Genomic DNA, 27,371 nt, shown 5'->3' on the forward strand with positions numbered 1-27,371 from the left:
TCCTGCCTGCTTGTGCATCTCCATCCTCCCCACGGACACCAGGCAGCCCACGGATCCCACAGCCCTTCCCAGCTGCCTGGGTAACTGGGCCGTGCTGTCAGGCCGGATCACGTCAGGATTTTAATTACATTTTGTTGGGAGCGCGGTGGCCCGTGGGCAGAGCGGGGCTCGGAGCAGGGAGGGCTGGGATTATCCTTGGATTGCACCCAGCTCTGAGCCGTGCCTGGGCCCACCAGCCCTCCAGGATGGAACAGAACTTGTCACTATCCCTGCAGGAACATGGGGGCACCTCCAGGCCTCACCTCTTCTTATGCTCATCTGGAGAAAAAGGCACATCCTCCTCCTCCCCATCCACGGATTTCTGCCGGACGTTGTACGGAGCTCTGGGGAGAGAGGGAAGGGAGAGCCAGGGTCAGGGAATTGCTGCTGTGGCTGGGGCAGAGGCAGCAAGAGCCAAACAGAAGTGAGTCCAAGGCATTGCGTCAGACCCTGGAAGACACCTTATTTTCCATAGGGGTGCACATGTCCCTGAAGGACTTTTGTCCTTATCCCAAAGGCCCCAACCCCATTTCAGATCAGAGCCACGCTCTGGGACACAAAAAGCTGGGCAGAAAATGCCCAGAGTGCTGCCCTGCCTTTCTCCAGGCTTCAGGAAAGCTCCAAACCCAGTTCCCAGGCTGCACCCTCCAGTTTTGCCTGGTGATGAAACCCCTTCCATACAAAGGCTGGTGTCAGTTCAAGGAGCACCTCCTGGCCCACAAAGAGGTGGCCCTGGGAACCACTGGAGTTTCCAGTGGAAGCTCTGAAAGCTCCAGGGGCGTTCCCAGGGCTCACACTGAGCAAGGACAGGAGGAGCTGCTCCCTTTGCCCACTCACAGTTTCTTGTAGTCCTCTGTGGTCATCCTGTATCCGGAGGGGGAGCGGCTCTGTCCCTTCAGGGAAGTGCTGGGGGGACACAAACCACGCCTGGGAATGTGACCTTCCCATCCCTCCCCACCTCCTTCCCCAGGGGAGCTCCACAGGGAGGGGGACAACAGCATAGCCCCAAATGTCCCCACTCTGATTGCAGGGAATGCTGCTCAGTTGAAGGGATTTGCCCCCTTCTCAGGAGGGGACAGGGGGACACCCTCGTACTTCTTCTGCGCTTGGCTGGAAGGTGAAGGATCCGGCACGGACGAGCTTTTGTCGATGGTCCTGGTGAACACCCCCCTGCGGAGGGAAGGGACATCTTACAGGAAATGGAAAATGTCTGGAGCCAAGTTCAAACCAGCAGTGAAACAACAGGGCTGGCTCTTGACCCTGAGCACTGGGATGCTCCCAGCTGATGGAACCCAGGAGGGAACAGTTTCTGCTCCTGATCCAGTCGTCCTCCCCCTGCAGCCCAGATCACTCCCATTCCATACCCACCTGATGAGGTATCCGGACTGGGGCTTGGAGGCAGAGGACCTGTGCAAAGAACAGATATCAGGGGGTAAAAAACACGGAGAAAACAACAGCAGCAGCACCAGGATTGAAGGGGAAAGTCCACGTGGATGTCAAACCAAAAACCCAGCTAAGCAGGCCTGGAGGGATCCCACAGCTGGAGCGACTCTGGAGGGGTGTTTTCAAATGAATAATCATCAGGACAAGCTCTACAGAGGATTTTTTATAGGGAAAGTGAATTTTAGAGTGAGCCAATTAATATTAGCCATGCTGGCAGTGCTCTCTGGCCCAGGTTGGTGGCACAGGAGGGGGAAATCAGATGTGATGCAGATCCTAATTATTTTATCACTGGGGAGCAACAGCTGCACTCCAACTCCTCTGAGGTGCATTCCCAGGAGGCAGCACAGCATGGCTCCTCTGGAGAGCACCAGGAGTGGGGGGAGCTGCCACAGGGAAAGGGAAACAGGGAAGTGCTCAGGGGAGAGGGCAGAGCCCTCACACAGGGCCAGGCCCTTCCTAAGAGTTTGGTATTTCAGGATATTCCTCCAAGCTCCTGAGTTCCTGGAGACCCCTCGTGCTCTGCACCAAACTCAGCCCCACCCAGGGCTCTCCCTGCCCTGAGGAGCCCCTGCTTGGAGCACCGAGGGGCTGCACCAGCACAGCAGCTGGTGTCCCAGCCCAGCCTTGTGGCATCAGCAGCTCAAAGGCTCCGTTCCTCTGAATTAAAGTCACCCCTGCACCCCGCTGGGCCGCTCAGGAGCCAGTCCCTGCTCCCTCCAAGGTGAGACATCCCTGTGGGCAGGGCTGTGCCCAGAGCTGGGCTGGCAGCAGGAGGTGAGGGGGGCACACAGCGAGGTGAGGGCTTGCACCGCCCCCAGCAGACAGCAGAGCAGGGAAGGAACAGGATGGGCCCCTGGAATTACCTGTCCTGATGGGGAGCAGCGGGTTTGGGGGCTGGGGGTCCCCCAGCAGCCTGTCCAGACCTGAGGGAGCAGCAAACACAAGGATGTGGTTAACTGGTTGCCGAGCAATGGGTTTGGAGAGAGGGGAAGAGAAGAGGGATTTGGAATTGGGTCTGTTCCCAAGGAAAGAGGAGCTGGAGCAGACTGGTGTTCCCTGGCACAGGGCATTGTGTGACATCCAGGGAACTGTTTGATCTCCTGCCTCTTCCATCCTGAACACCCTCCAGGCCTGCCCTGAGTTTGTCACTCCAAAGCACATTCTGGCTTCACAAAGCTTCTGAGCTCTCCTGAGCCTCCCAAGCTGTCTGTGCTGCTGGGTTCCAGCTCCAGCAGAAGACATTTGTCCGAGCTTCTGACCACCCTGCATTTATCAGAAATAAACAGGAGCAGCAACTCCTTGGGCAGTGTCACTGCCTGGCACCACGGGCACCCCAAAACTTGTCCCAGCACATCTTGTGCAGCTGGAGAGCGGGGTGCCTGGAGAGCCCAGAGCTCCAGGAGTGTTTGGACAATGCCCGGGGTGTCTGCAGGGCCAGGGGTTGGATCATTGATCCACCTCAGGGAATTCTGATGGGGAAAGGGAAGGAGAAGGAAATGTTCTCACAGGGGGCTGCTCTTCTCCTCGTCCGAGTCGGAGTTGTGGTGCTGGATCCAGCTCTTGTCCCCCCGCAGGGTGGTGCGAACCTTCATCTGCCGGATGATCCTGCGGCGATCCTCGTCCGTGGGTGGGATCGGCCCCCCTGGGAGAGCAGGGAGAGGGAGGGAAGCACTCACAGGACCCCGGGGCGGATGGGATCCATCCCAGCACGGAGCCCCTCTCCTCTCTGTCAGGGCTTCCAGCGCTGGGTGAGACTTTCCCCACTCTGATGGAAGATGGGGACGTGGCCATCCAGACCTCGGGATCAGCATCCCGCTGGATCACAGAGGTTCGTGCAGGGTTTCACACCTCACTGAAACACCTCCCTGGTGGCCTGAACCAGCAGGGACATTCCAGCAGCTCCACTTGGGCAGGGGAAACAGAGGAAAACCAGGAGAGGAAGGAATTACCTTTAGTGACACCCAGGGACATCATGGTCTCAGCAGCACCTTCCCCTTCTGCCACTGCTCACAGCCAACAAGCCCCTGGAAGAAATGGAGAAGGGGATAAGCAAAATATCAGCTGGGGTATAAAAACCTGGCAGGCATGGGGAGAGGAGAGCACAGCCACAGAGCCCCAGCAGTGGTGGCACAGCCAGAGGATGGGGAGGCCTGCACCAAAGCTGGGAGTCCTCCCCATCCATGAACCTGCAGCATCAAGGACAGGGAAAATCAAATCCAGCCATGCCAGAGGTGTTCTTCCAGATCTGGGAGGGAAGTGATGGAGGAGACCTTGCAAAAGTGTCCAGAGCCACTCAGTGGGCCAGACCTTCTGGAGTCCACAGAACCCCGAGGATCCCGGAGTACCCTTGGGATTCGTGTCCGGTGGGATGAGAAGGACCCAGGTTAATTCAGCACCTGGCTGTGTTTGTCAGAAATGGTTCTGTTCTGTTTGCACTCCTAGTTTTTTCCATGGAAGCTGCAGGACAAGTTTTTGTTTTTGGAGGGGAAAATCCTGCACTGAATCTCAGAATGGTTTGGGCTGGATGGGATCTTAAATCTCTCCAGTTCCAAACCCTTCCATGGCAGGGACACCTTCCAGCTTTTACCACCCCCAGTCTTCCCTTGCCAAAACTCTCTCCTGGATTCTGCCAGTCAGAAATAAGAAGGTGCAACCCACTTTGGGAGAATCTGGAAGGAGGTTGTTATTCCCTGCTGGTGGGCCTGTCCCTGCAGTATTCCTGGGAAGCCACGTGCCCAGGAGGAATGCTGGGTGCTGATCTCATGGCACTGGGCTTGGCAAAACCTCCTCCCCTCTCTTGTCTCAGCCAGGGATCTGCCCACTGCTCATCCCCTGCTCTTCCCATCAGGATCATGAACAATTCCCCAAGGCTCCTCTCCCTCTGCAAACATTCCCAAGCATTACACCCACCCCTGTGCAATCCAAATATGCAACAGGCAGCTGATATTCCAGTATTCCTTCTGGTATTTGGAATAACCTGTGATTTATGGTCCAGCTCATGTCCCTGGTACATTACATCCCTCTCGTTGTGTGCTGGGTAAATGCAACTGGTGCCCAGCTTTGGATGCCAGCCTCTGGGATGGAGTACTGGGATGTCCCAGGCAGCAGGAGATCCATAAAAATGGTTCATTCCCACTGAAAAAGCATCCAACATGAGCCACCCAGCAGAAGATATAAATGTCCTCTCTGCACAGGAGCAAAATCTCATTAAACTGTGTCCTCAGACTGCACACTCCAAACGGAGCTGCTGCTTAAACCCGTGCTGAGTAACACAGAATCCCTGTTTCCAAAGGCATGGAACACCACCAAGACAACACACACAGGTCGTTCCCACCTCTGGGAAGCCCTGGGGCTCACAAGCAGCTTTGCTAAGAGCCAGAGATCCCCTGGTTTGGGATCAAGCCTGGCTGCAGTGTCCCACTGAGGACACTTTGAAGTTCCTCATCCCGAAAGGAAAGCCATTCCAAGCTATTTAATGAGGAAAGCGATTCCAGGCTATTTAATAAAGAAAAGGGAGCTGGTACCTTGTTTGGATGTCAATGTTCAGGGGCTCAGGGGCAGAGCCTGGCTCAGGGGCAGAGCCCAGCCCAGCTCAGGGGCAGAGCCCAGCCCAGCCCAGCTCTCCCTCCGCACAATCCCTGGGATCCCTGCCCTGCCTCGGCTCTTTCCGTGCCCTGGAGTTTTCAAGCAGCTCCAGCACCCCAAACTCCTCTCTCATCCCCAGCAGGGAGTGTTCCCTATGGATCACAGCCCGTGGATGACCCAGGGAGCACCTCCAGCTGTGCCCAAGGCTGCAGAGCTGCCTTGGCCCTGGGGGGGAGACCTGTCCCTGCCCAGCCGTCCTGTCCTCTCAGGAGCGCAGGCACAACCACCCCAACTCTTCCCTAATAAATTCTTCAAGTGCCTGAAATCAGCAGCGCAGTCCTTAATTGGAAAGGATCTGCTTTCCACGGAAAGCACTTGAACAGCTCTAATTACCCTGCGGGAGATGAAACACTTCTGTTCTTTCAAAGCAAATGGGAGCTCCTGTTCCTGCTAGCCGCCGTCCTTTGTGATGGCTCAGCTGGGACTTTGAAATGTTAAAAACAAGAGTTGAGCCTGCAGTTTGTAGGGCACCTGGGGTAATGGCCCCTTTGTGCCTACCAGCACCTTGCTGTCCCTGTGCTTTGGGGATCAGCTGGATCCAGCTGGACCCAGCTCTGAGGACTGACGCAATGTCATGGGAAGAGTGAGCCGAGCTGCTTTGATCCCATAAATCCAGCTTTTCTGGGAGCACCTGGGTGCCCTGAGACCCCTGAGGTGTCCCTGCAGCCAGGCCAGCCTCGGGCCCAGCTTCCAGCACTCCTGCTCCCCGTGTTTCGCTCCCTGGCCCTGCCATGGGATGCCCCAAGCCCCACCCTCACTCTCCCACGCTGATCCCTGTCTCAGCTCCTTTTGGGACAGGAACCCCCAGGTCCCTCTGCTGCCTTCCCTGTCTGTGTGAGGCCTGGGTGGCACTGGAGGACCTTGGGGGTCCCTTCCAGCCTCGATGGCTCTGGCACTCCTGGACAAGGAGTGAAACTCTGGGTTCCTGACACAAAGGGCATCCACAGAGGCCCACCTGTGCCCTCACCAGGGTTATTTCCCTCAGTCCAAACCCACGGGGCATCACTGATGGTCCTGGCTCTGAAGTGATCCCATCCTGCCCACGGTGATCCGGGCTCCATGGTGACCCAGCAGCAGCTCCAGGCTCTGCTCCCACCCACTGAGCCCGTGCTGGAGCTCCCTAAGGATCTCTGCCATGCTCCCCTGCCCCTGGCTGCCAGCACAGGCCCCATTTCCCCCAGGGCTGGGCACTCATGGAGGCCCTGGCCGCCGACCCGAGGGCTGCAAACAGCACCCGGGGCAGTCACGCGGAAAAATCTCCTGCTCTGAGGATAATTGATGCCTGTTCTGACCTTCACAAGCCTCCAATTAAAATGTATTTAAAGCCTGCAAGAGGTTTGAACCTCCTTCCTTTGAGCCTCCTCCAGCCTGCTGAGAGTTTTGGCCTCCAGGACTACCTCCAGGCCAGGTCCCCACCTCCAAGGGGGAATTTGTGCTGCTTTTTTTTGGTTTTGGTTTGGGTTTTTTTTGGGTTTTGTTTTGTTTTGTTTTTGTTTTGGTTTTTTTTTTTTTGGGGGGGGGTGTTTTAGGTTTTTTTTTGTTTTTTGGGTTTTTTGTTTTTTGTTTTTTTGGTTTTAAGGTTGGGATTAAATGTGTGAGATGGTATTTTTTGTTTGGACTTAGATGTTTATTAGTTTTTATTTATATTACATATATATACTATATTTGTATACATATATATACTATAAGTTTTGAGTTTTATAGTACTTTACCAACAAACTAAAAAAATGGAGTTGTATTTTTCTTTTCATAAGGCTTTTTAAGGATAAACTGTCTAATTAAGAAATGACACAAATTATTTTTATTTTTAACTTAATAACTAACTAAGGTTTGTAATGTGGACTTTTTATCTAATTACACAATACTACTTAAACTCATGAAGAAGAAGGTGAAGAAGAAGGACTAGCTACTGCTTTAAAACTTCTATTTTGTTATATATATATTTATTATTATATTCTAAAACATTACGTTTTCTACTATGTGATACTACACACTTCAATTCAAACTTATAATCTCAATTTTATCACTGGGAGCCTTCTCCACGGCCTCAGGTCAGTGCAGAGTTCTCCTGGGGGTCAGTGCCTGGCAGCACAGAGTCTGGAATGCCCAGCAGCCAGGGTTCCAACACCAATCTGATGTGGCACTCAGCAGCTGGAGCCCAGCTTCTGGACAGCCCCGGCAAGGAGAGCAGGGGGAGAAGGCTTTTCCTTTTCCTTTGGCACAGGTTACCTGGCCCAGCAGGCAGGCCCAGAGCCCAGCACTGCCTCCCGAGAGGGCACAGACTCGAATTTCTGTGCACCAGCCAGCACACAATGCAAACCTTGTCCCTGCTCTGCCCCAGGTGTCACCCGACACCTGATCCGCTGAGAAGGGACAGCAGAAGCTGGAAGGAATCCTGCCAGGCCCACCCAGACCCCTGCCAGGCCCACCCTGACCCCTGCCAGGCCCACCCTGACCCCTGCCAGGCCCACCCTAACCCCTGCCAGGCCCACCCAGACCCCTGCCAGACCCACCCTAACCCCTGCCAGGCCCACCCTAACCCCTGCCAGACCCACCCAGACCCCTGCCAGGCCCATCCTGACCCCTGCCAGGCCCACCCTAACCCCTGCCAGACCCACCCTAACCCCTGCCAGGCCCATCCTGACCCCTGCCAGGCCCACCCTGACCCACCCAGACCCCTGCCAGGCCCATCCTGACCCCTGCCAGACCCATCCTGACCCCTGCCAGGCCCACCTGACCCACCCAGACCCCTGCCAGACCCACCCTGACCCCTGCCAGGCCCACCCTGACCCACCCAGACCCCTGCCAGACCCACCCTGACCCCTGCCAGGCCCACCCTGACCCACCCAGACCCCTGCCAGGCCCATCCTGACCCCTGCCAGGCCCACCCTGACCCACCCTGACCCCTGCCAGGCCCACCCTGACCCACCCAGACCCCTGCCAGGCCCATCCTGACCCCTGCCAGGCCCACCCTGACCCCTGCCAGGCCCACCCTGACCCACCCAGACCCCTGCCAGGCCCATCCTGACCCCTGCCAGGCCCACCCAGACCCCTGCCAGGCCCACCCCAGCTCCTGCTGGAGCAACACCTGGGCCAGTGGCTGTGACATTTTTAAGCCAGTGTTCTTAAAACTGGATTTAGTTCACCTCTGAGCTCTGGCTTGAAGCACCTCCCGTTCCTGGGAGGGACAGACACTCCTCCCCTGCTGTCTGCTCTTGGGGGCACGAGGGGCAATGGGAATTGCACCTCAGGCTCCACACTGGGAACTCACAGCCTGCACCTGAGGATGTCAGACCACCTCCTGCACACAGGGGCTCTGTGTTTGGAGGAGGAGGTTCTGAGGGAGCCTCTGAAGGTCCAGACCCAGTCTGAGGCCCTGGCACAGGGTGCCCAGAGCAGCTGGGGCTGCCCCTGCATCCCTGGCAGTGCCCAAGGCCAGGCTGGACACTGGGGTTTGGAGCAGCCTGGGACAGTGGGAGGTGTCCCTGCCACGGCATGGGGTGGCACTGGGTGGGTTCTAAGGTCCCCTCCCAACCCAGACCAGTCTGGGATTCCAGGTTTTAGACAATGCTCAGCTGCTCTAAAGGATCAGCTTCTTATTCCTGCCTTTCCCTTCTTCCAGGCAGTGACTGTTTAACACTGATGCCGTTCCATAAACATTGGGGATATTTAAGAAGCACCAGGAGATTTCTAAAGCCAAGCTATGAACAATAAGGAATTCAATAATTGAAACAGTCCAGGCAACCTTCAATCAAACATTAAATCCACCCTTCTGGGATTGTGCAACACAACAGCTCGTGCCTGCCTGGTCCATGAGCCAGAAGCACGCCCAGTCCCAGAGTCCCTGACGCTGGAAAAGCGCTCTGGGATCACCAAATCCAACCTGTGCCCCATCTCCACCCTGTCCCCAGCCCAGAGCTCTGAGTGCCACATCCAGTCCTTCCTTGGACACCCCAGGGATGGGGACTCCAGAACTCCCTGAGCAGCGCCTGCCAACTCTGAGCACCCTTTCCATGGGGAAATTCCTGCTGGTGTCCATCCTGAAACTCTGTCCTCACCCCCCTTGTGGCTGCAGCAGAGCCTGGGGGCTGTGTGGGAGCTCTGAGGAGCCTCATCCCAGCACCACATTCCCTTGGGAATCTTCCCTCCATGACCTGAGGACAGTGAAGGTCTCTTTTCCCCTGAACTTGGGGAAAAGGGATGGAAACCTGCAGCTGGAGGGGGGAATCCTGCCCAGACCTCACAAACAGGAGCAACACAGACCCGTTCCAGACGACGTGTGAAAAGCTGCAAATGCCCAGTTAGAATTTCCTTTCATTCACTCAGAACCACACATCCCACAAAAACATCAAATCCTGTGGGAGCTGGCACAGCCTGGAGCTGCTGAAGTCAGGGAAGTGTGGCACGAACTTCCCGAGAGCTGCGCTGAGCCCTGCCCATCCCCAGGGATCCCCCCGGGGCTCCCAGCAGGAGCACCCCCTGCACAACTCCCCCCTGCTACTGCCAGAAATTCTCAGGGCCATTTTCACCATCCTGGGTGTGCAGTTTCATTGCTCTAATTACATGGAATTAATTCCTAATTGCTCAGTTAACTTCTGTGTTTAAAAGGAAGGATGTGCAGGACGTTCACCACACCCACACGTCGCTGACCTTGAGCCTTGATGTCCAAAGATGAAAGGAAAAAGGAAGGAAAAATGGGGTTTGTGTCAAAGGTAGAGCTTTGTGTTTGTGTCGCTGACCCACAGACAGAGCAGGACAAAAGCTCCTTGAAACCACATGGCGTCACAGAGACACCACAAAGTTTTGCCAAGAAAACACAACTTTAAAGTTAAAATCTGCTACTTGTGTTAATTGGGACTTCCACTGAAGTCCCGGTAATTTTTTGGGGGAAGAAATGTACTGAGTCATTAGCTGGATGAATAAAATAATCGGAGTTTATAATAAAAGAAATAAAATATCCTAAACAAAACCTCCTGGTCCAGCTGAGGAGGAAGGACATCCCTGCCCAGGTGAGCACAGCTCATCCTCCTGTGTGGGGTCTGTCCTGAGCAGGGCTGGGACAGGGAAATGGGGATGACATTCCCTGGATGAAGCAAGGACAAAGGGAGGTGCTCTCTCCTCTGTGCCAGCTCTGCCACTCCTTCCCAGGGTGCTGATTTCACACTGATTCGGGCAGAAACAAAACAAGGCAGAGCAGCAGAGAGAGAGAAATCTCTGCCTGCAGCCCCTGTGTCCCACAGGAATCCTGCCAGGGAGGGGCTGGGGAGGCAGAAAGAGCTGGAGCTCCCCCAAACCTCTGCGGAGGCTGTCGGGGCCACAGGATTGGATTTCCCCGGAGTTTTCCGGACCCTGCCCACACCCAGACCTGTCCCAGGGAGGGCACTGCTGTGCCCCACGGAAATCCACAGGGGAAAAGGGGTTTCGAAGGATGTGGAGCCGTGGGCAGGGAGGGAATTTGAGATCAGACAGGTGCAGCAAAGCCCCAGAGCCAAACCTCAGCCCCACCCCGTTCCTGAGGAGCCCCATCCCTGCAGAGCCACGCTTCGATCCGAGACACCCCCGAACAGCTCCACTTCCACGGGGCGGGAGGATTTAGGTGTCCCTGGGGTGTCCCTGGCAGCACGGCACGGCACGGCACGGCTCTCCTGTCCCCCCCAGCCGGAGCAGCCCCGCTCCCGTTCCCGCTGCCGGTCCCGTTCCCGGCCGTACCTGCGCAGTTCCCGCCGCGCTCGCTTCCCGGCGCCGAGCTCTCCCGGCGGCGGCGGCTCCGAGGGCCCTGGCACGGCTGCGGCACACCTGAGCCCCTACCTGCCGAGAGGGCCGGCCCCGGGAAGCCAAGCCTTGTTTTGAGGAGGAGACTTGGGTGTGTTTCGCCCTTCAGGGGAATCAAACAGGTTTCTCCGTTCGGCGGCACGGGCTCCCCTCCCTGTAGGCTCTGCTCTGCATTCCTGGCATTCCCCAGCGAATGCCACGGTCCCCAGCCCTGTGGGCCCTGGCACAGCCCAGAGCAGCCCCCCAGCTCTCACCCCACGGAATTTCTCCTCGCTCGGCCCCAGGCAGAGGGAGCGGGGCCCCCGGTGCTGCTCGGAGCCGCTTTGCAGCCGTGGTACCCGGGGAGCATCAGGGAGCGCGGCTGCAATTAGCCCTGGACACTGATTGTCTACTCGGGACTCATTACCGAGCCCCACAGGTGTGATAATCCCACAGGAAATTGCCGCCCATTCCACTCTTCCTCACTTGATTTCCCTTTCTAATTGCTCTGGTCACCGCAAGGTCCCCGAGGGCCGGCGGTGGGGACAGCCTGGCACAGGCAGGCCCTGGGACTCGCTTTCTGCCCTCCCTAAAGCCTGGCAGCTGGGGCTGGGTGTTTGGAGCTGTCCTGAGCAGTCAGGGCTCCAGCCTGGCACTGCCACAGAGTAGCAAGAACCGGAGAATCCCAGAATGGTTTGGGTTCGAAGGGACCTTAAAGCCCATCCAGAGCCACCCCTGCCATGGCAGGGACACCTCCCACTGTCCCAGGCTGCTCCAAGCCCCAGTGTCCAGCCTGGCCTTGGGCACTGCCAGGGATCCAGGGGCAGCCCCAGCTGCTCTGGGCACCCTGTGCCAGGGCCTGCCCACCCTGCCAGAGAACAATTCCTAATTCCCAATATCCCATCCATCCCTGCCCTCTGGCCCTGGGAGCCATTCCCTGTGTCCTGTCCCTCCATGCCTTGTCCCCAGTCCCTCTGCAGCTCTTCTGGAGCCTCTTCAGGGCCTGGAAAGGCTCTGAGCTCTCCTTGGAGCCTTCTCCTCTCCAGGTGAGCACCCCCAGCTCTCCCAGCCCGGCTCCAGAGGGGCTCCAGCCCTGGAGGTGATGGAGCCTCAACCAAGCCCCCACCAGGATCCCCTCTCCCCAGTTCAAGCACAGGGAATGCTGGGCCTGTAGCAGCTGGAAAGGAAAGCTCCTGCTGTGGGACAACGGGCAAATATTCCATGCCATGCCATGCCATGCCATGCCATGCCATGCCATGCCATCCCATGCCATCCCATCCCATCCCATCCCATCCCATCCCATCGGGATACACTGGAACAGGGCCGATGACCCAGCCCTGGCTCCCAGCAGCACAGCGAGGATGACATCAGGGATTTTCAGGCATTAAGGCGTTACTGCAGCCCCAGATCTTCCTCTGCGATCTGCTCGGGCTCAGCAGCAGCCCGGCTCGGCGGAGCTTGGCTCGGTGGCTGCCCCGATCCCGGCTGCGATAAGCAGGGCTGTTCCCAGGGCCGCGCCCCGAGCTCCCGGCGGGGCGGGCTCGGCTGCCCAGCTCGGGGAACCGGAGTGGTTCAAAGTGGGCTGGAAAACGCAGCCCAGACCCTTCCTGGGACAGCATCCTCTGCTCCAGGGCTGCAGCTGACAGAGCAGCTTTATTTTCGGTAAGCCCTGAGTCATGCCAGCGTTTGCTGAAGGTTTGTCCTGGCTCTTCCCTGACCCAGCAGTGAGTAACAGCCCGGCCTGGCCAGCCCTGCAGGTACACGAGGTCCCCGAGCACGACAGGGACACCCAGGCACGCAGACTCTGGTTTTTCCCGGTGGGAACACACTGTTCCATGCTGAATGTTCAAAAACCGGGCAAAAATAAAAGGTATTTGTTATGAGCACCTCAACATCAAACACTGAGGCAATGAGGATGAGGATGAGGGTGAGGAGCTCCCAGAGCAGCACCCAGGAGGTCACGGCTGGCTCAGATGCATCCCCACAGTGTGGGCAGCAGGAAAGGGATTGGGCTCTGCCCCTCAGTGAGACCCCAGCTGCAGAGCTGCCCCAGCCCTGAGCCCAGCACAGGAGGGACCTGGAGCTGTGCAGAGAGCCCGGAGGAGGCTCCAGGATGGGCAGAGCAGCTCTGCTGGGAGGAAAGGCTGGGAGAGCTGGGATTGTTCATGTGAGAGGGGAAGCTTTGGAGTGAGCTCAGTGTGGCCTTGCAGGCCCTGAAGGAGCTGACAGCTTCTGCCAGAGGCTCAGGGATACACTCCAGATTTCTGCTACGGAGCTGCTCACAGTGGGACTTCAACACTGCCAGATTCAGGATGCTCCAGGAAAAGACCCCAGTCTTGGTCTCCTTGGCAGGAGCAGCCCCACCTGGAGCAGCACAGGTGCCCTGCACACCTTTGGAGGAAACCTGAGTGTGCTGAAGTCAACAACACAAAAAGTCCTTTGTACTCATCCAACCTGAGTGGAATCCAAGAGGGGAAATTTTCCATTTTCCCACTGAATCTGGTTAAAACCAAGAGGATCTGGCTTGAACCCTCACCCTGCAGGCCTGGCCCCCTCCTCAGCCATGAGCCAAGGCTCAGGTAAAGCTGTGCCTGAGCCCAGCCCAGAGCAGGAGCAAGGTCCTGAATCCCATCCCAACCCCCCAGCTTCTCCAGGGACACACACACACACTCCTGCAGCATGGGAGAGCAAGAAAATGGAGTCTTTTCCCAGCTCCATTTAAAAACATTATTGTTACCCAGTAAATTTCAGCCTGGAATATCTGACTTTACCAGGAAATGGATTTTCATGGGATCTGCTCTCCGAGGAAAGCACAAAGACCCTTTCTCATGAAGATGCCCCACAGCTGGCACTGACTGATCCTTGTTCAGCCACTTCCAGAGCAGCTGGGTGCCAACAGCTGTAACCCCACAGCTCATTCCTGCAGGAACAGGGATGTCTGCAGGGAGCCTGCTCCACCCTGGAGATCCAGGCAGCCAATTTTATGGCAAGGGAGTTTTACCAAATCATTCCTATGGCAAAGGCGATTCCCAGAGACAGCCTCACAGCCCAGCCTGTGTTTGAACAGCCACCGTAACATCCTGTACCATTTCCCAGTATTTTCTGGTGGTGAGGAATCCACCAAGCCCACTCCACAGCCCTGAGCTGCTCTGGAACATTTCCTGCTTTGCCGATCCCACTTTGTGCAGCCCCTCCCTGGTGTGAGGGGGGAGGGCAGGGCAGGCACCCTGCCGTCCCGTGGCCTTTGCAGAGGTGCCACCAGCCCCAAGCCCAGCCGTGATGAGTCGCAGGGTGTAAAACCACTACACCCATTTGTTACGAGGGAATCAAACTGGTTTTTCATGGGGTGTCACTGCAGAGCTCCGCCAGAACGCCAGACCTCACCTTCCTAATAGCAGGTGGCAGCAGGGCATTGTCTATCCCAACGATTCCCTGCAGGAATACAGCAATCTGCCCGTGGTCACGGACACACCTGCACACTCCTGGGGCTCAGGAGTGCCAGCACAACACAAAGTGTGCTGTCAGCAGAGTCGGGGCACGGCAGAGGCAGAGCTGCGGCGGGGACACCGCGGTGCCACCACAACACCCCAAACCCGCTCTGGCGCAAGCAGGGAGATGCTGATTTATCCTCAGCAGCTCGGCGAGCTCCCTGCAGGCTCTGAGGCAAACAAGCTGCTCTTCCCCCTGCCCTGACAGGGCCCGGGTTGCACCACTCTCCCCCCGTGGGCCTGGCACCAGCCCGGGGCTTGCACAAGCAGCAGCGAAACTCGGGAGAGAATTCTCCCGGGAAGCAGAGCCAGCCCATCCTGCCTCGGCTGGGAGCTGTGGGAATGTCCTGGTGCTCCCTGCCATCAGCACGTTGGGGTAACTGGATGTACTGGGACAGAAAACACCCCTTCCACAGCTTCCCAAAATACTGCGCAGCCCTGCAGCGTGGCCTGGATCCCTGTGTCTGGAAATCTCCCAGTGCTTGCAGGGTGCACATGGCACACTGCTCCCAAACCCCACTAAATCACGGAATGTTTTGGCTTGGAAGGGACCTCAAAGCCCCTCTTGTTCCACCCCACGGGCCGGGACACCTTCCACTATCCCAGATTGCTCCCAGCCCTGTCCAGCCTGGCCTTGGACACCTCCTGCACACCCCTGGAGTGCCCCCTGAGCCTTTTTGCTCCCTGGACATGCATGGTCATTTCTGACCTGCTTTCATCCATTTTTCCTCTTACCTATTTCTGGTAATTACACCCAAGCCACCCTTTTTCCTCTCTGGTGGTGTGTCTGGACCAGGGCTTCTCCCACGTTCCAAGGGCAGCACTGAAAGGAATTCCTTGGTCAATCCTCCTGAGCAAGTTCCCTTTGCAATCCCTGTAAGAGGGGAATGGAGGTTTTGGTTACCTTAACTCCACTTAGAAAAGCACTTGTAATCCCCTGTCCCTTCCCTCCCTCTCCCTTCTCCAGGATAAGCAACAGAAGATCTCTCCTTATCTCTCCCACTGCCAAAACCAATCTCAGGTCAGCAAAATGAGGAGCTGCAGCAGGGAAAAGCCAGGGAAGCAGAGAGAGGGAGATAAGGAGTTTGATGAGAGTGCTCCAGGGAGCTCTTTGAAGTCGTGGGGAGCTCCTGTTGAGTGTTCCTGACAGGGGCAGACTGCACCTGCATTTGATCCTGGATGTTTGCAAGGAAAGTTTGATAGTGGCAATTTTGCTTCACAGCTTCTGCTCGCTGACACACACAGAATACAGACTGGAAGCCATAAATCCCTGAATGGTTTGGGTGGGAAGGGACCTCAAAGCCCATTCAGAGCCACCGCTGCCATGGCAGGGACACCTCCCACTGTCCCAGGCTGCTCCAAGCCCCAGTGTCCAACCTGGCCTGGGACACTGCCAGGGATCCCTGCTCTGGGCACCCTGTGCCAGGGTCTGCCCACCCTGCCAGAGAACAATTCCTAATTCCCAATATCCCACCTAACCCTTCCCTGTGTCCTGTCCCTCCCTCCCTTGTGAATTGTCTCTCTCCATGTTTCCAGTTGGCTCCTTCAGGCACTGCAAGGCCACACTGAGGTCACCCCAAAGCTTCTCCTCTCCAGGCTGCAGCATCCCAGTTCCCTCAGCCTTTCTTCCCAGCAGAGCTGCTCCATCCCCCTGAGCATCCTGCTGCCTCCTCTGGACTCGCTGCAGCAGCTCCACGCCCTCCCAGTGCTGAAGAGGTGGCACAAAAATATATCCAGGCAGAGCACAACAGAAGGATGTCACTGCCCCAAAAATCCCAGGATGGGATTTATGCTGGTTAGAGCTGGAAAACGAGAGGAGGAGGCTGGAGCAGGGCTGGAAGAGGCTGTGGATGGAGCAAGGCTCTGCTGTGTTGTGGCCAGGGATGGAGGCACAGCCAGGCTCCAGCACTCCCTGTTTACCAGGGCTTGGGAAACAGCAGTGTTTAGAGCCAGAGGAACCTGGCAGCTCCCTGAGAGCACCGGGAGAGCCGCCAGCCCAGGTGTGCACAGCCCTGCCCTGGGTGCCACCTGAGCACTGCTCCCCAGCCCAGGTGTGCACAGCCCTGCCCTGGGTGCCACCTGAGCACTGCTCCCCAGCCCAGGTGTGCACAGCCCTGCCCTGGGTGCCACCTGAGCACTGCTCCCCAGCCCAGCAAAGCTCTGGGTCCCTTCCTGGGAGAGGGAACCCCCTGCCCTGCTCTGATCCAGCTGAGCTCAGCTTCCAGAGCCTTCTGCTCCGGGAGCCCCTTCAGCTCCCCCTGCAAGGACGGGGAGAGAAGGGACCCTGCCCTGCCCTGTGTCCAAGCACAGCCACGGCATTTTTGGGGTGGATTGGAGCTGCCGGGCTGGGAAATGCCACCTAGAGGCCGAAGGTGATGTGTGGGAAATGAATTTGTATAGAATTTTTAAAGTTTGGTAGAAAGTTTGATAGAAAGCTCCTGAATTTTAACATCTCTATTGTCACACCCTTCACATGAGACTGAAAATGGAATAAAGGTTTTTAAAGCGCCTCTCAGCTGCCCCATCTCTAAGTCAGAAAAGGGCATAATCCCACAGGGATGTAGTGATTTATCTCTGGTTTGGCTTCAGGCAATCCAGGGTCCTTCCCCTTCCAGTCGACCCCGCTCCCTCCCCGAGGGAGGGCAGTGCTGTCCCTGCTCCCGGGGCTGAGCAGAGCCCAGCAGGGTGGTGGCAGCTGGCCCAAGCACCTGGCCAGTGTCTGCTGCAAGATCAAGAGGCTGGTAAAACCAGCTGCTAACCAGCAAATCAAAATTCCCAGAAAAAAAGCCCAATGTGTTGTTGCTGTTTGTTTTTGTTTTTTTTTTTTTCCCCGGAAAACAGCCAGAAGTTCCAATAAAACCCCTTTAATCAGGCATTTAATCAGACTATAGCAGCACACTGAGGTTAAGGCTCGTTGTGCCTGAGGTCGTGGCTGCCCCTGGATCCCTGGAAGGGTCCAAGGCCAGCTTGGATGGGGCTTGGAGCAGCCTGGGGTAGTGGAAGGTGTCCCTTGGGGTGAAATGTGATGAGATTTAAGGTCCCTCCCAACCCAAACCATCCTGGGATTCCATAATTCTGTGACTGGGGTGCTTCCCATCCTCCTGAAATGTGAAACACCAGAATGCCCAGGGATCCAGGAATTTGCACAGGGCAAAACTCCAGCTCGAACCTAAACCCCTCATTTAAAACCAAACCAGAACTGAAGTGCTTAGGAAGATTAGAGGGCAAAGAACATTTAATATACAAGGCAGAGGAAATAGCTTGGGGATGGTTGCTTTGTATCCATTTCCTTGTGGAAAAGAGGTTTTTTCATGGACTAAGTGGTCAGAGCACCAAAACTCCCCGTGACCAGCACTGACAGGGCAGGGAGGAGGAGCTTGGTGCTGCAGGATCTTCCCAGCACTGCAGATCTGCACACCAGTGCTGGGGCTGCTGCCAGGCAGCTCCCAAACATCTCTGCCCCAAAAGGGAATCATTAACATCCTGCTCGTGCTGAGAGCGGGATCTGCCCTCTCAGAGATGGGACACAAAGCTGCACAGTCATCTCGGTGTGATTTACTTGGGTTCTTTTGGAACAGAAATAAATCCTGCATGGACAAAGGAACACACTCCTCGTGGGTTCCTTCCACTGCCCCAGAGAGAAGCCAAACCACCCCCGATCACGGAGGGAAAACCAAAAGAGCTGCAAAGATTTAAGAGATGGTGGCAGAAGTCCTTTCTGGCATGGAGCTCTCTTGTGGAAAGCAAGGCCAAAGCGTAGAGGGGAGCCAGCCACAGGAAGTGTTTGTGACCCAGCCTGCAGCTCTGGGAAGGGGTGGCTGCTGTCACCAGAGCAACAAAACACGGGACAAGGGTGGAGGAAGGGGAGCAGGAATGCTGGTGTGCCTGCTCAGGATTGAAGAGGGCACAGCACGGTGTTTATTCACAGCCCCGAGAGTTCAGCAGCCGTTTCCAAACAAGAAGTCACATCCAAAAACAAACTGTCAGCACAGCTCCCACGTGGAATGGTGAGGAGGAGGAGGAGGAGCAGACACTTCAGGAAAACTCCTGTTTCCTGGGAACTGGTGCCACGTGCTCCATGTTGAGCTGTCAGAAATGCTGGCACTCAGGCAGGGCTGTCAGGCCCGGGCCCGGCGCAGGCCGGGGTAGCTCTGCACAGTCCTGGCGATGGCCTCGTCCAGGCTGACCACGGGGCTGTAGCCCATGGCCCTCTTGGCCCTCTCACAGCTGTAGTAGTGGAAGGTCCCAGCCAGGGCCACCCTCATGGGCGTGAAGGTGGCCTTGATGGTCACCAGGGGCCTGAGCAGGGCCAGCAGCAGGGCCAGCAGCAGGGCAAGGTAATAGGCCAGCCAGTAGGGAATGTGGTACTTGGGAGGGTCGTAGTCCAGGCCGGTCAGGATGCGGGACATGAACGTCCAGAAGGGAATTGGTTCATCGTTGGTGATGTGAAAGGCCTGGAAGAGAGGGAGAGGAGAAGCCAGGGGTTAAAATCACGGTGGATTTCCCAGGTTTGGCTCTTTGCTGGCCCCTCTCCTGCTCATGAGAGGACATAACACCCCTGGGCCAGAGCACACACCATCCTGACAAACTGCTTTGCACTGCCCACCTCTGTGTGAAGAGGGGGAACTCTTGCTTTGCCAAGGAAACCAGCTGCTTCCAGCACTCCAGAGGCCAGGACTGCTCATCAATGTCAACCAAAGTGGCTGCCACAGCACAGAGCAGACAGGTTAAAACACCCCAGTATGCCCAGAGCACGGCAGGGCCAGGAAAAGCTGGAAAAGCTCCTCCTGTTCTGAACTGTGTCCCAAAAGCTGCTGTGTTTCCATGTGTGCCTCCTGGCTGCCCCAGTTCTGCCTGGATTGCCCTTCCCAAGGAGTTTTAGAGCAGGAAATTCCAGGATATCCATCCAGCTCAGCCCAGGTGGCTGCACACAATGCTCACCACAGATGGAAAACCTGGAGCTGCTGGCCTGCAGGAAGATGCCCAGGGCCCTCAGGAATCAGCATGGATCCCACAGCAGAGGCTGGGGATCCCTTCCCTCCCCTCCCCTCCTTCCTCACCTTCCCACAGAGGGGAGAGCCTTTGTGCAGCTTTTCTGCAGCCAGGATGTGCCCATGCACCACGTTCTCCACGTAGGTGAAATCCACCAAGTTCTTGCCATCCCTGCACACAGAAAAGGAATTTAGCCCCAAGGCAAGCTGGGCTGAGATTCTGCTGGTGGCAGAAGGAAGGACTTCCACCAGGATAAATTCATCCCAAGTTCCCCCTTCCTCCACTCTCTCGTGCTGCAATTTCAGGCCATACTTTCAGTGTTTCATATTTAATAGGGATTTTAATTGCCAGAACCTCAAGCACCTCAAGTGGTATAAATGAACAGCGAGTAATCTGAGCTGCCTCATATTAATGGCACAGCTCTTTAACAGCTCAAGCCATGCCAGCTTTCCTCACGGATATTCCTCTGGACACTCACCATGTGTCCAGAGATATTATGGACACTCACCATGGCAGGGAGTGAGCCCCTGACATAGGATTTTTAAGGAAAAAAAACAAACTGGAAAGTGAAAAACAAAAGAAACAACACAACTGATTTCCTTTTGTTTCCTTCCAAAAGGGCTTTGTAGATCCAGCATCCATTTTGCCCCAGCTCTGAAATGCCTGGGCCTTGCTCACCCAATGATGAATTTCATTTTGCCACTCCGAGCTGCCTGGATGAGGATGGGAACCAGCTGAGGGTCTCTGGGACCAAATATTCCATGGGGACGGATTGCAGTGGTGAGGAAATTGTTGTCGGGGTCGTTTGCACTGAGCACCTCCTGCAGGGAAAGAGGAGAAGGGAATCAAGAAGGAAAGCAGAGCTCAGCAATGCATCCCACTGTGGAGTCTTAACTTCTTTTCTGCCAGGGGTGGGATTCAATGTGTGAGATGGTATTTCTTGTTGGGACTCAGGTGTTTATTAGTTCTTACCTCTGTTACAGTCTCACAAACCCTGAGTTCTGCAGCACTTCTCTCTAAAAACTAAAAATGGAGCCCCGTCTCTTTCTCTACAAGGCCTTTTAAGGATAAACTGTCCAATTAAGAAGTGATACCTAAATTATTTTTACTTTTAACCCAAAAACCAACCACCCGTGCCCACAATGGGAACTTTTTTATCCAATTACACAAAACCACCCAAACCCATGGAGAAGGTGGAGAAGAAGGACCAGCCTCTACCCTAAAACCTTCATCTTAGCTTTATCTATGACTATATTCTAAACCCTTAAACTCTAAGTTTCCCACCCTGTGACATCACACACTTCTATTCAAACTCCACACCCACGATCCCAGTGCTGCCATTCCATTTTGGGAGCCTTCTCCATGGCCTCAGGTCAGTGCAGTGTTCTCTTGGGGGTCAGTGCCTGGCAGCACAGAGAGTCTGAAACGCTCAGCACCCAGGGTTCCAACATCCCACAATCATCACTGAAGGGGCTGGGGGCTCCCCATCTCTTTGGGAAGGAGCCAGTGGAAGAATTATTATCCCCTCCTGTCTTTCCAAGGGATCCTTCCTTTGCTCCCATCTCTTTTCCCAGTTCTCCTTGATAAGAAAACCAGACACAAACCAGTTTTTATGGTTGAGCACTTAATGAATTGACAAAGGAAGGGAAGGCTTTGAACACCCCAGAAGCCAGAGGAGCTTTCCAAGCTCCTTCACTCCACGAACCCTGTGCATGAGCTGGAGCAGAGAAGGACACTCAGCAATTCCATTTCTGTCCCTCCCAGCAGCTGAACCCATCCCAGCCCTCCAGGATCTGCCTCAGGAGAGGGTGATGCCACCTCCCTGGAGCTCCAGCAGCACATTCAGCAGCTCTGGAGCAGACTTCATTCTCCTGGGAGTTCCTAAACAACGTGTTTTCATTTCCAGCAGCTGCTGGAATTTCTATGGACGAGGCACAGACAAAATCTTTTGAGTTTCCCCCAAAACAAAGCCATAATCACCAGCACTAAGGCTACCCCTGATTGCTGCTCCTCAGCTTCCCCTTTATCAGTTGCTGCAAAGTGCTGGGGAAGGAACAGATGTTTGCACAATTAAATTAACGAAGCTCTTGTGGAGGAAATTCCTCCCAGCCTCTCACACTGTCAGCATCAGCATGGAAGGGACTCTCAATTCTTCTGGCACAAAAAGCACAGATTCTTCCCACAGCTGAAATGCAAATGGAGAAAGGATCCAGAAAAGGTCTACTGCCCTTGATTGAAAACATTGTTATCCCAGATTTAAACCACAGATGCTGCAGCAGTAACACAGGGGAAGAGCAGATATTGGTGCTGTGCAAGTGTCCAAAGCAGTGAACTCTCAGATGTTTGGAGATCTTTTATAACATGAATATTTTCAGTAATGGCCTGTGCCCCTTAGCTCAGGCCATGTTCCCACCTCCTCTCCTCCTCACTCAGTGCCTTTTCCACATTCCCAACTCTAAATTCAGGCTGCAAATCAGGAAAAGCAGCAGAGAGGACAAAAATATCCCCTGACTGCTGTTAAACCAAAGCTGTGGCAGGTGAGAACTGGGACTATCCTGTGGCTCTTCCATGGCAGGGGCACCTCTGGCAGTTCTGGAACCACCTCTGCAGTGTCACACAGCATTTCATTCAACCTCTGGGGCAATTCATGCCACAGCTTGATTTTCTTCTCTTTTTATTAAGTGAATACATGCCTAAATAACAATTGAACCATTGGCAAATACCTTCTCCTGCAGGATCTTGGTCTCTGTGTAGTAATCAATAGGTTTTTGTGCATAGGGGAGATCTTCTGAGCCATTTTTTATGTCTGTGCCCTCAAAAACTACACTGGCACTGCTGGTTAACACCAATTTCTGCAAGAGACAGGGGAGGAAACAGTTGTTTAAAGCCTAAAATAAAAAGGTCATTATTTACAAAGGCTGAGTAAAGATCATAATGATAATAATGATAATATTTAACCAACTGATCCTACAGAAAATAACCTGAGTCCAACAGAAGATGAATAGAAACTGCAGGTAAGAGAACTCCACCTTTTAAATTCATTCTGTGCCTGCCTAAAGGAGATTAAAACATTCCAACAAACTCCCAAGGCAGTCAATCCAGGGGAAACATCTCCAGGAAAATCAGAGCCTTGGAACACTTAACACCCAAAAGTGTTTTAAAGAAAGATTTGCTCTTCTTGGCAACAACAGATCACAGTGGAGTAAACAAAAGAAAAAAGAAACCTTGGATGTTTTTGTTTGGTCACTTAAATGACGTGAAAATAAATTTAAAAGAATTGAAATAAATTAATTTAAATGAAAACTTATGGGATATCAAAGTAATTTAGGGAGAAAATTCAGTCTCCAATTCCAGGCTGGCTTCCTCAGGCTCTTCCTTTTGTGGGCAATTGACTTTCTAAACCAAATGGCACTGAGATTATGGCACAAGTGAGTTCCTCCTCATTCCATGGTGAGGAATTCAGGGAGGGAATCAATGCCATGAATATTCCCACTGCTGGAAAAGCCATCTCTGGGGCTGTCCCCTTATGACAGCAGGAAAGAAGCCACTCGTGAGGTGTTGCTCTCCCAGGGTGACTCCCAGGAAGGACAGATTTTAATGGAAGCTTTTCCATTCCAATCACAATGTGGTTTTCTGTGGCAAACAGGGACTGAATTTACACTAAGCCGGAGACCCAGACTCTCTCTTCCACTGGTTTTCACAGGCCAAGTGGGAATTCAGTATCACAGAGCCCTTTGTCCCCCTCTCAGACGAGGCTGACGCTGGCCTGTGCTGCCAATGTCACAAAGTCCATCAGCCTCTCCTGGTCTCCAGGGCTTTTCCAGCTTTACCTGCACTCCAGCTTCTCTGCAGGCTTCAATGACTGCCTTGGTTCCCATAAAATTCACCTTGTAGAACAGCTCCCTGTTGTCACTGGAAGGGGCTGGGGAGGCACAGTGGAACACCACGGACACTCCTTGCAGGGCTGGCAGCAGAGCCTGCAGGAAACACGGGGGAGAAGGGAATGGAGCCATGGTGGATATCAGGAGAAAACAACAGCAGGGACATAAACCAGCTTTTTTCATGGAAACAGCTGCATTTCAAGTCACGTTCCCTTCATAAAGGAGGGCAGCTGGAATGGGATTAGCATCCAGGATCTCCACAATGTCCAGTCCTCAGCACACACCACATCCTCTCTTCTTCCCAGAGAAATCCTGGGAGCTGCCCCAGAGCTGGAGGCTGGCCAGGCTGCGTTCCCTGCAATCCCCAGGTGCAGGTACAAGGCTCAGGACTCCCTGGAGTTGGGTCCCTGAGGAAGCAGCAGGTTTAAAGCTCCCCATGGCACTGGCTGAGTGCAGGTGACTGTCCCAAAGTCACCTCCCACATGGCTCACACAGGCCTCAGCCAAGGCTCCCACTCATCCTGCCCTGCCTGCTGGGAATATGAGTTGTGCCATTCTCATGGAGCTGAGAAGGGCTGGGAGAGCCCCCTGCAATTAGCCCAGAGGCTGTAATTACCCTGTAAATCTCAGCTCAGTAATGCAAGGCACCAGGCACAAAGCAGTCCTGCTGTTTGCAGCTCGCAGCAGGATCCAGACATCAGGCACCAGATCTGTTTCCTTCAGAGGCTTCCAAGGAAAAGTGCAAGGCCTGCGTTTGCCCCTGTTACTTGCAGGCAGCCCTTCCTCACCTCCTTGTCACACAGGTCTCCCAGGAAGAAGGTCACCTGCTCACTCTCAAAGCTCTGCTGGAGGTCGAAGACGTTGACGCTGTAGCCCTTGGCCAGCAGCTGCTCCACCATGTGCTGCCCCAGGAACCCCGAGCCCCCGATGACGGTGCAGCTCCTGCCAGCCTGCAGGGACAGGGACAGGACAGGGAGAACCCCCCTGGCACACAGGCACACACAGCACACTGGCCTGAGCTTCCCCGGGGCTCAGTGAGCTGTGATTCTGCTCAGCAGCTCCGCCAGGGGAATCTGAACTTGGACATCAAAGCTCTGTGCTGTGCCAGGGAGCTATGAGGGCAGACACTCTGATTCTGGGATTTTGGGAGGACTCTGCCTCATGCTCACAACCAAGAGGCTCAAGGAGGAGAGGAGGAAAAGAGGATTGGCCCCCGTGAACTCTGCTTGGATAGCAAAGCAAACAGAATTTGAAGGGAGCCGGCAAGATGGAGAGAGATGATTTACAAGAGCACAGAGAAGCAGGACACAGGGAATGGCTCCCACTGCCAGGGGGCAGGGATGGATGGGATATTGGGATATTGGGAATTAGGAACTGTTCCCTGGGAGGGTGGGAAGGCCCTGGCACAGGGTGCCCAGAGCAGCTGGGGCTGCCCCTGGATCCCTGGCAGTGCCCAAGGCCAGGCTGGAGCAGCCTGGGACAGTGGGAGGTGTCCCTGCCACGGCAGGGGTGGAACTGGGTGGGCTTTGAGGTCCCTCCCAACCCAGACCAGTCTGGGAGTCTGGGGTGATTCTGGGATTTGCTTCAGCCTCCTGCCACAGCTAACTCAGAGCATTAAAACCATCACCACGAGCAGAACCTGGGACACTCAGAGCCAAGAAAGCAGCCAGGTAAAGGCAGGGGCTGTCCTTTTGGGCCATTAGTTCTTCCTTTCTTTTTCTTTAAGCTTTGTAAATCAGAGATTGGAGTCACTAATTAACAGAGTTCAGCCTGGCCACTGGTCTGACTGGACTGAGACCAAAGACCTCACTGCCACCACAGAACATCCAGGACCGAGTCCGAGGGAGCTGTTACACAAAGAATGCTCTGTGCTGGCTGGGAAGAGTTTCACTCCTGGTTGTAACACAACCCCCACCTCTGCAGAGAGCTCTGAGGGAGCCACACAAAGACAGTGATTGTTCACAACTCTTTAAAGGCCACATCCTCAAACAAAGCTTCTGCTGCCAAGCCTTGGGTGATCCACAAGAGAAATGTGAGGAGCTCCCTGAGCTACATCAAAGCTGAAGCAGTAAGTTGGGATGGGCCACGCGAAGGAGGGTCAGATCAGGGTCTGGAGCTCCTGTGAGGGGCAGCTGGGAAGGGGCTCGGCCTGGAGAGGGAGCTGGGAAGGGGCTCAGCCTGGAGAGGGAGCTGGGAAGGGGCTCGGCCTGGAGAGGGAGCTGGGAAGGGGCTCAGCCTGGAGCAAAGGAGGCTCAGGGGCCCTTGTGGCTCTGCACAGCTCCTGACAGGAGGGGACAGCCGGGGGGTCGGGCTCTGCTCCCAGGAACAGAGACAGGAGCAGAGGGAACGGCCCCAGGCTGGGCCAGGGGAGGGACAGGGTGGTATTGGGGACATTCCTTCACTGAAAGAGGGGCCAAGCCCTGGCACAGCTGCCCAGGGAGGTTTGGAGTCCCCAGCCCGGGAAGTGTTCAGCCAACGAGTGGATGTGGCATTGGAGAAGATGAGGGGATTCAGTCCGAGGGGACAGAAGCTGCTTCAGCCTCTCCTCAAAGGCAGCCGCTCCCTTCCCCTGACATTCCCCTCCCCATTAGGTCCCTCCCACCCCACACCGTTTGGCATTCCCTGATGGCTGCGCACTCTCCAGGAGCCAAGAGCACCCGAACTGCTCTGAGGTGCGCTTGAAGTGAAGCTTTACTGCAGCAGAAGGCTGCCCCCTGCCTCTGAGCCCCAGAGCACTGCAGAGGCGTCAAAGGAATCCCAGAATCCCAGACTGGTTTGGGTCGGGAGGGATTTTAAAGCTCATTTTATTCCACCTTCCACAGGGACACTTTCACTACCCCAGGGTGCTCCAAGCCCCATCCAGCCTGGCCTTGGACACTTCCAGGGATCCAGGGGCAGCCACAATTATATATAATTTTATTATAAACTTTCTATAATTTGATATTGCACAGCATAATATTTATGGCAAACCAAACTACATGTCTATGTTGATTTTAAGGTATGAATTCAACCTAGCCAAATTACACCTTGGAAAACCATGGTTTCTGCCCAGAATTATCATTAATTCAGGATCAGCCTCATGTCTTCCCTAGTGATGTGCAGAATATTTATGAATTTGTTTCAAGACAAAACACCCAAAGCACCATTTGAGGCCCCAACTCACCGATCTGAGGCGTGTGGCCATGGCTCGGGTGAGGCACTGTCCACCAGAATCCTTGAAAAAAGGGAGAATAGTTTTTATTCCCAACAAAAGAACACATTTCTAGTTACAGAAATCAAGCTCAGAAGCCATTATGCTGAAGAAGGATGAAGAGAGGGAGTTAATGCTCCCTGCTCTTCCAAACTACATCAGCAACGACAGGTGCTGGCCTGGCTCTTTGGTACTGATTTTTCGGAAACCCGTTTGAAATTGCCCGGAAAAAGCCGAGAAGAGGCGGGATCGGTGCCTGTCCACCTGCAGCACCGAGCTGCTTTAAAGCAGGGGCACAGGGTGCTCCTCCTTTAAAGGGGCACAGGGTGCCCCTCCTTTTCCACAGGTGCTGAGGGACAGGGCATCCCTCTCCAGAATGCACTTCATGAGCTGCTGCAGCTCCAGCTCGCCCCAGCTCTTTCAGCCCCACCCCAGAGCCCCACACCCTCCTCCCCTCAGCCCCTGGGGCCTCACCCACAGCCCCCCGGACCTGCTCCCCTGCTCCCGGCACGTTTCCACAGCTCCCAGCTCCTTCCCCACAGCCCCCAGGGCCTTTCCACACTCCCCCGAGCCCTCCCCGCGGGTGCCAGCCCCTGTCCCGCAGCCCCAGCCCGCTCCCAGCCCGTCCCGCCGCTCCCAGCACCTTTCCCGGCCGCCGGCCCCTCCTGGACTCCTCTCGCCGCCGCCGCCCTCACGGAGCCCCGGCCACGCCCCCTGCCCGCGCTCCACCAATCAGCGCAGCGCTTCCAGCCAGACCACGCCCCTCTCACCCTGTTCCCGCCTCTTTCCCTGGGGCGAGCATCGCGCCAGCGCGCTCCCGCTCGCTGATTGGTCCAACCCCCCTGCACTCCGGCCAATCGCCTTGAAGGAAGGAGGAGATTCTCTCGCGCGCTCGTTCACCTTCGGCTCCGCCATCACGCCAGCCAATAGGAGCGCGCGTTGC

At 55.3% G+C, this 27,371-nt stretch overlaps 2 protein-coding genes across 7 annotated transcripts in view; both read right to left on the reverse strand.

The window, feature by feature from the left end:
• The window catches only part of ZNF185 (zinc finger protein 185 with LIM domain), a 29,493-nt gene extending 18,460 nt beyond the window's left edge, over positions 1-11,033 (reverse strand). For 3 of the 6 annotated variants that reach the window (XM_038123103.1, XM_038123106.1, XM_038123100.1), the window contains exons 1-8: positions 10,837-11,032; positions 3,432-3,506; positions 2,989-3,124; positions 2,346-2,405; positions 1,408-1,446; positions 1,135-1,209; positions 877-945; positions 303-383 (exon numbers count right to left, since the gene is read on the reverse strand). In XM_038123103.1, the coding sequence (XP_037979031.1) occupies positions 303-383; positions 877-945; positions 1,135-1,209; positions 1,408-1,446; positions 2,346-2,405; positions 2,989-3,124; positions 3,432-3,456 (485 nt within the window). In that variant the 5' untranslated portion in view covers positions 3,457-3,506; positions 10,837-11,032. Of the gene's footprint in view, positions 1-302; positions 384-876; positions 946-1,134; positions 1,210-1,407; positions 1,447-2,345; positions 2,406-2,988; positions 3,125-3,431; positions 3,507-10,836 lie in introns of all 6 variants that reach the window. The other 3 variants (XM_038123102.1, XM_038123104.1, XM_038123101.1) reach the window with 2 other exon arrangements.
• Positions 11,034-17,586: 6,553 nt separating this feature from the next.
• On the reverse strand, positions 17,587-27,141 carry NSDHL (NAD(P) dependent steroid dehydrogenase-like). The gene is made up of 8 exons (XM_038123130.1): positions 27,072-27,141; positions 26,402-26,452; positions 24,027-24,188; positions 23,189-23,335; positions 22,082-22,210; positions 20,037-20,179; positions 19,427-19,529; positions 17,587-18,820 (listed from the first exon to the last, which is right to left on the reverse strand). The coding sequence occupies exons 2-8, from the start codon at positions 26,420-26,422 to the stop codon at positions 18,485-18,487; spliced, it is 1,041 nt and encodes a 346-aa protein (XP_037979058.1). The 5' UTR covers positions 26,423-26,452; positions 27,072-27,141; the 3' UTR covers positions 17,587-18,484.
• Positions 27,142-27,371: the final 230 nt, after the last annotated feature.

Source organism: Motacilla alba, chromosome 4A, assembly GCF_015832195.1.
Source record: "Motacilla alba alba isolate MOTALB_02 chromosome 4A, Motacilla_alba_V1.0_pri, whole genome shotgun sequence".
Classification (NCBI taxonomy): Eukaryota; Metazoa; Chordata; class Aves; order Passeriformes; family Motacillidae; genus Motacilla; species Motacilla alba.

Coding starts and splice junctions, on each gene's coding strand:
- NSDHL (XM_038123130.1), bottom strand. CDS start 26,422: ATGGCCACACGCCTCAGATCG. Junction 23,336..24,026: donor GAGACCTGTGTGACAAGGAG/GTGAGGAAGGGC, acceptor TGTTTCCTGCAG/GCTCTGCTGCCAGCCCTGCA. Junction 20,180..22,081: donor CCAAGATCCTGCAGGAGAAG/GTATTTGCCAAT, acceptor CTTTCCCTGCAG/GAGGTGCTCAGTGCAAACGA.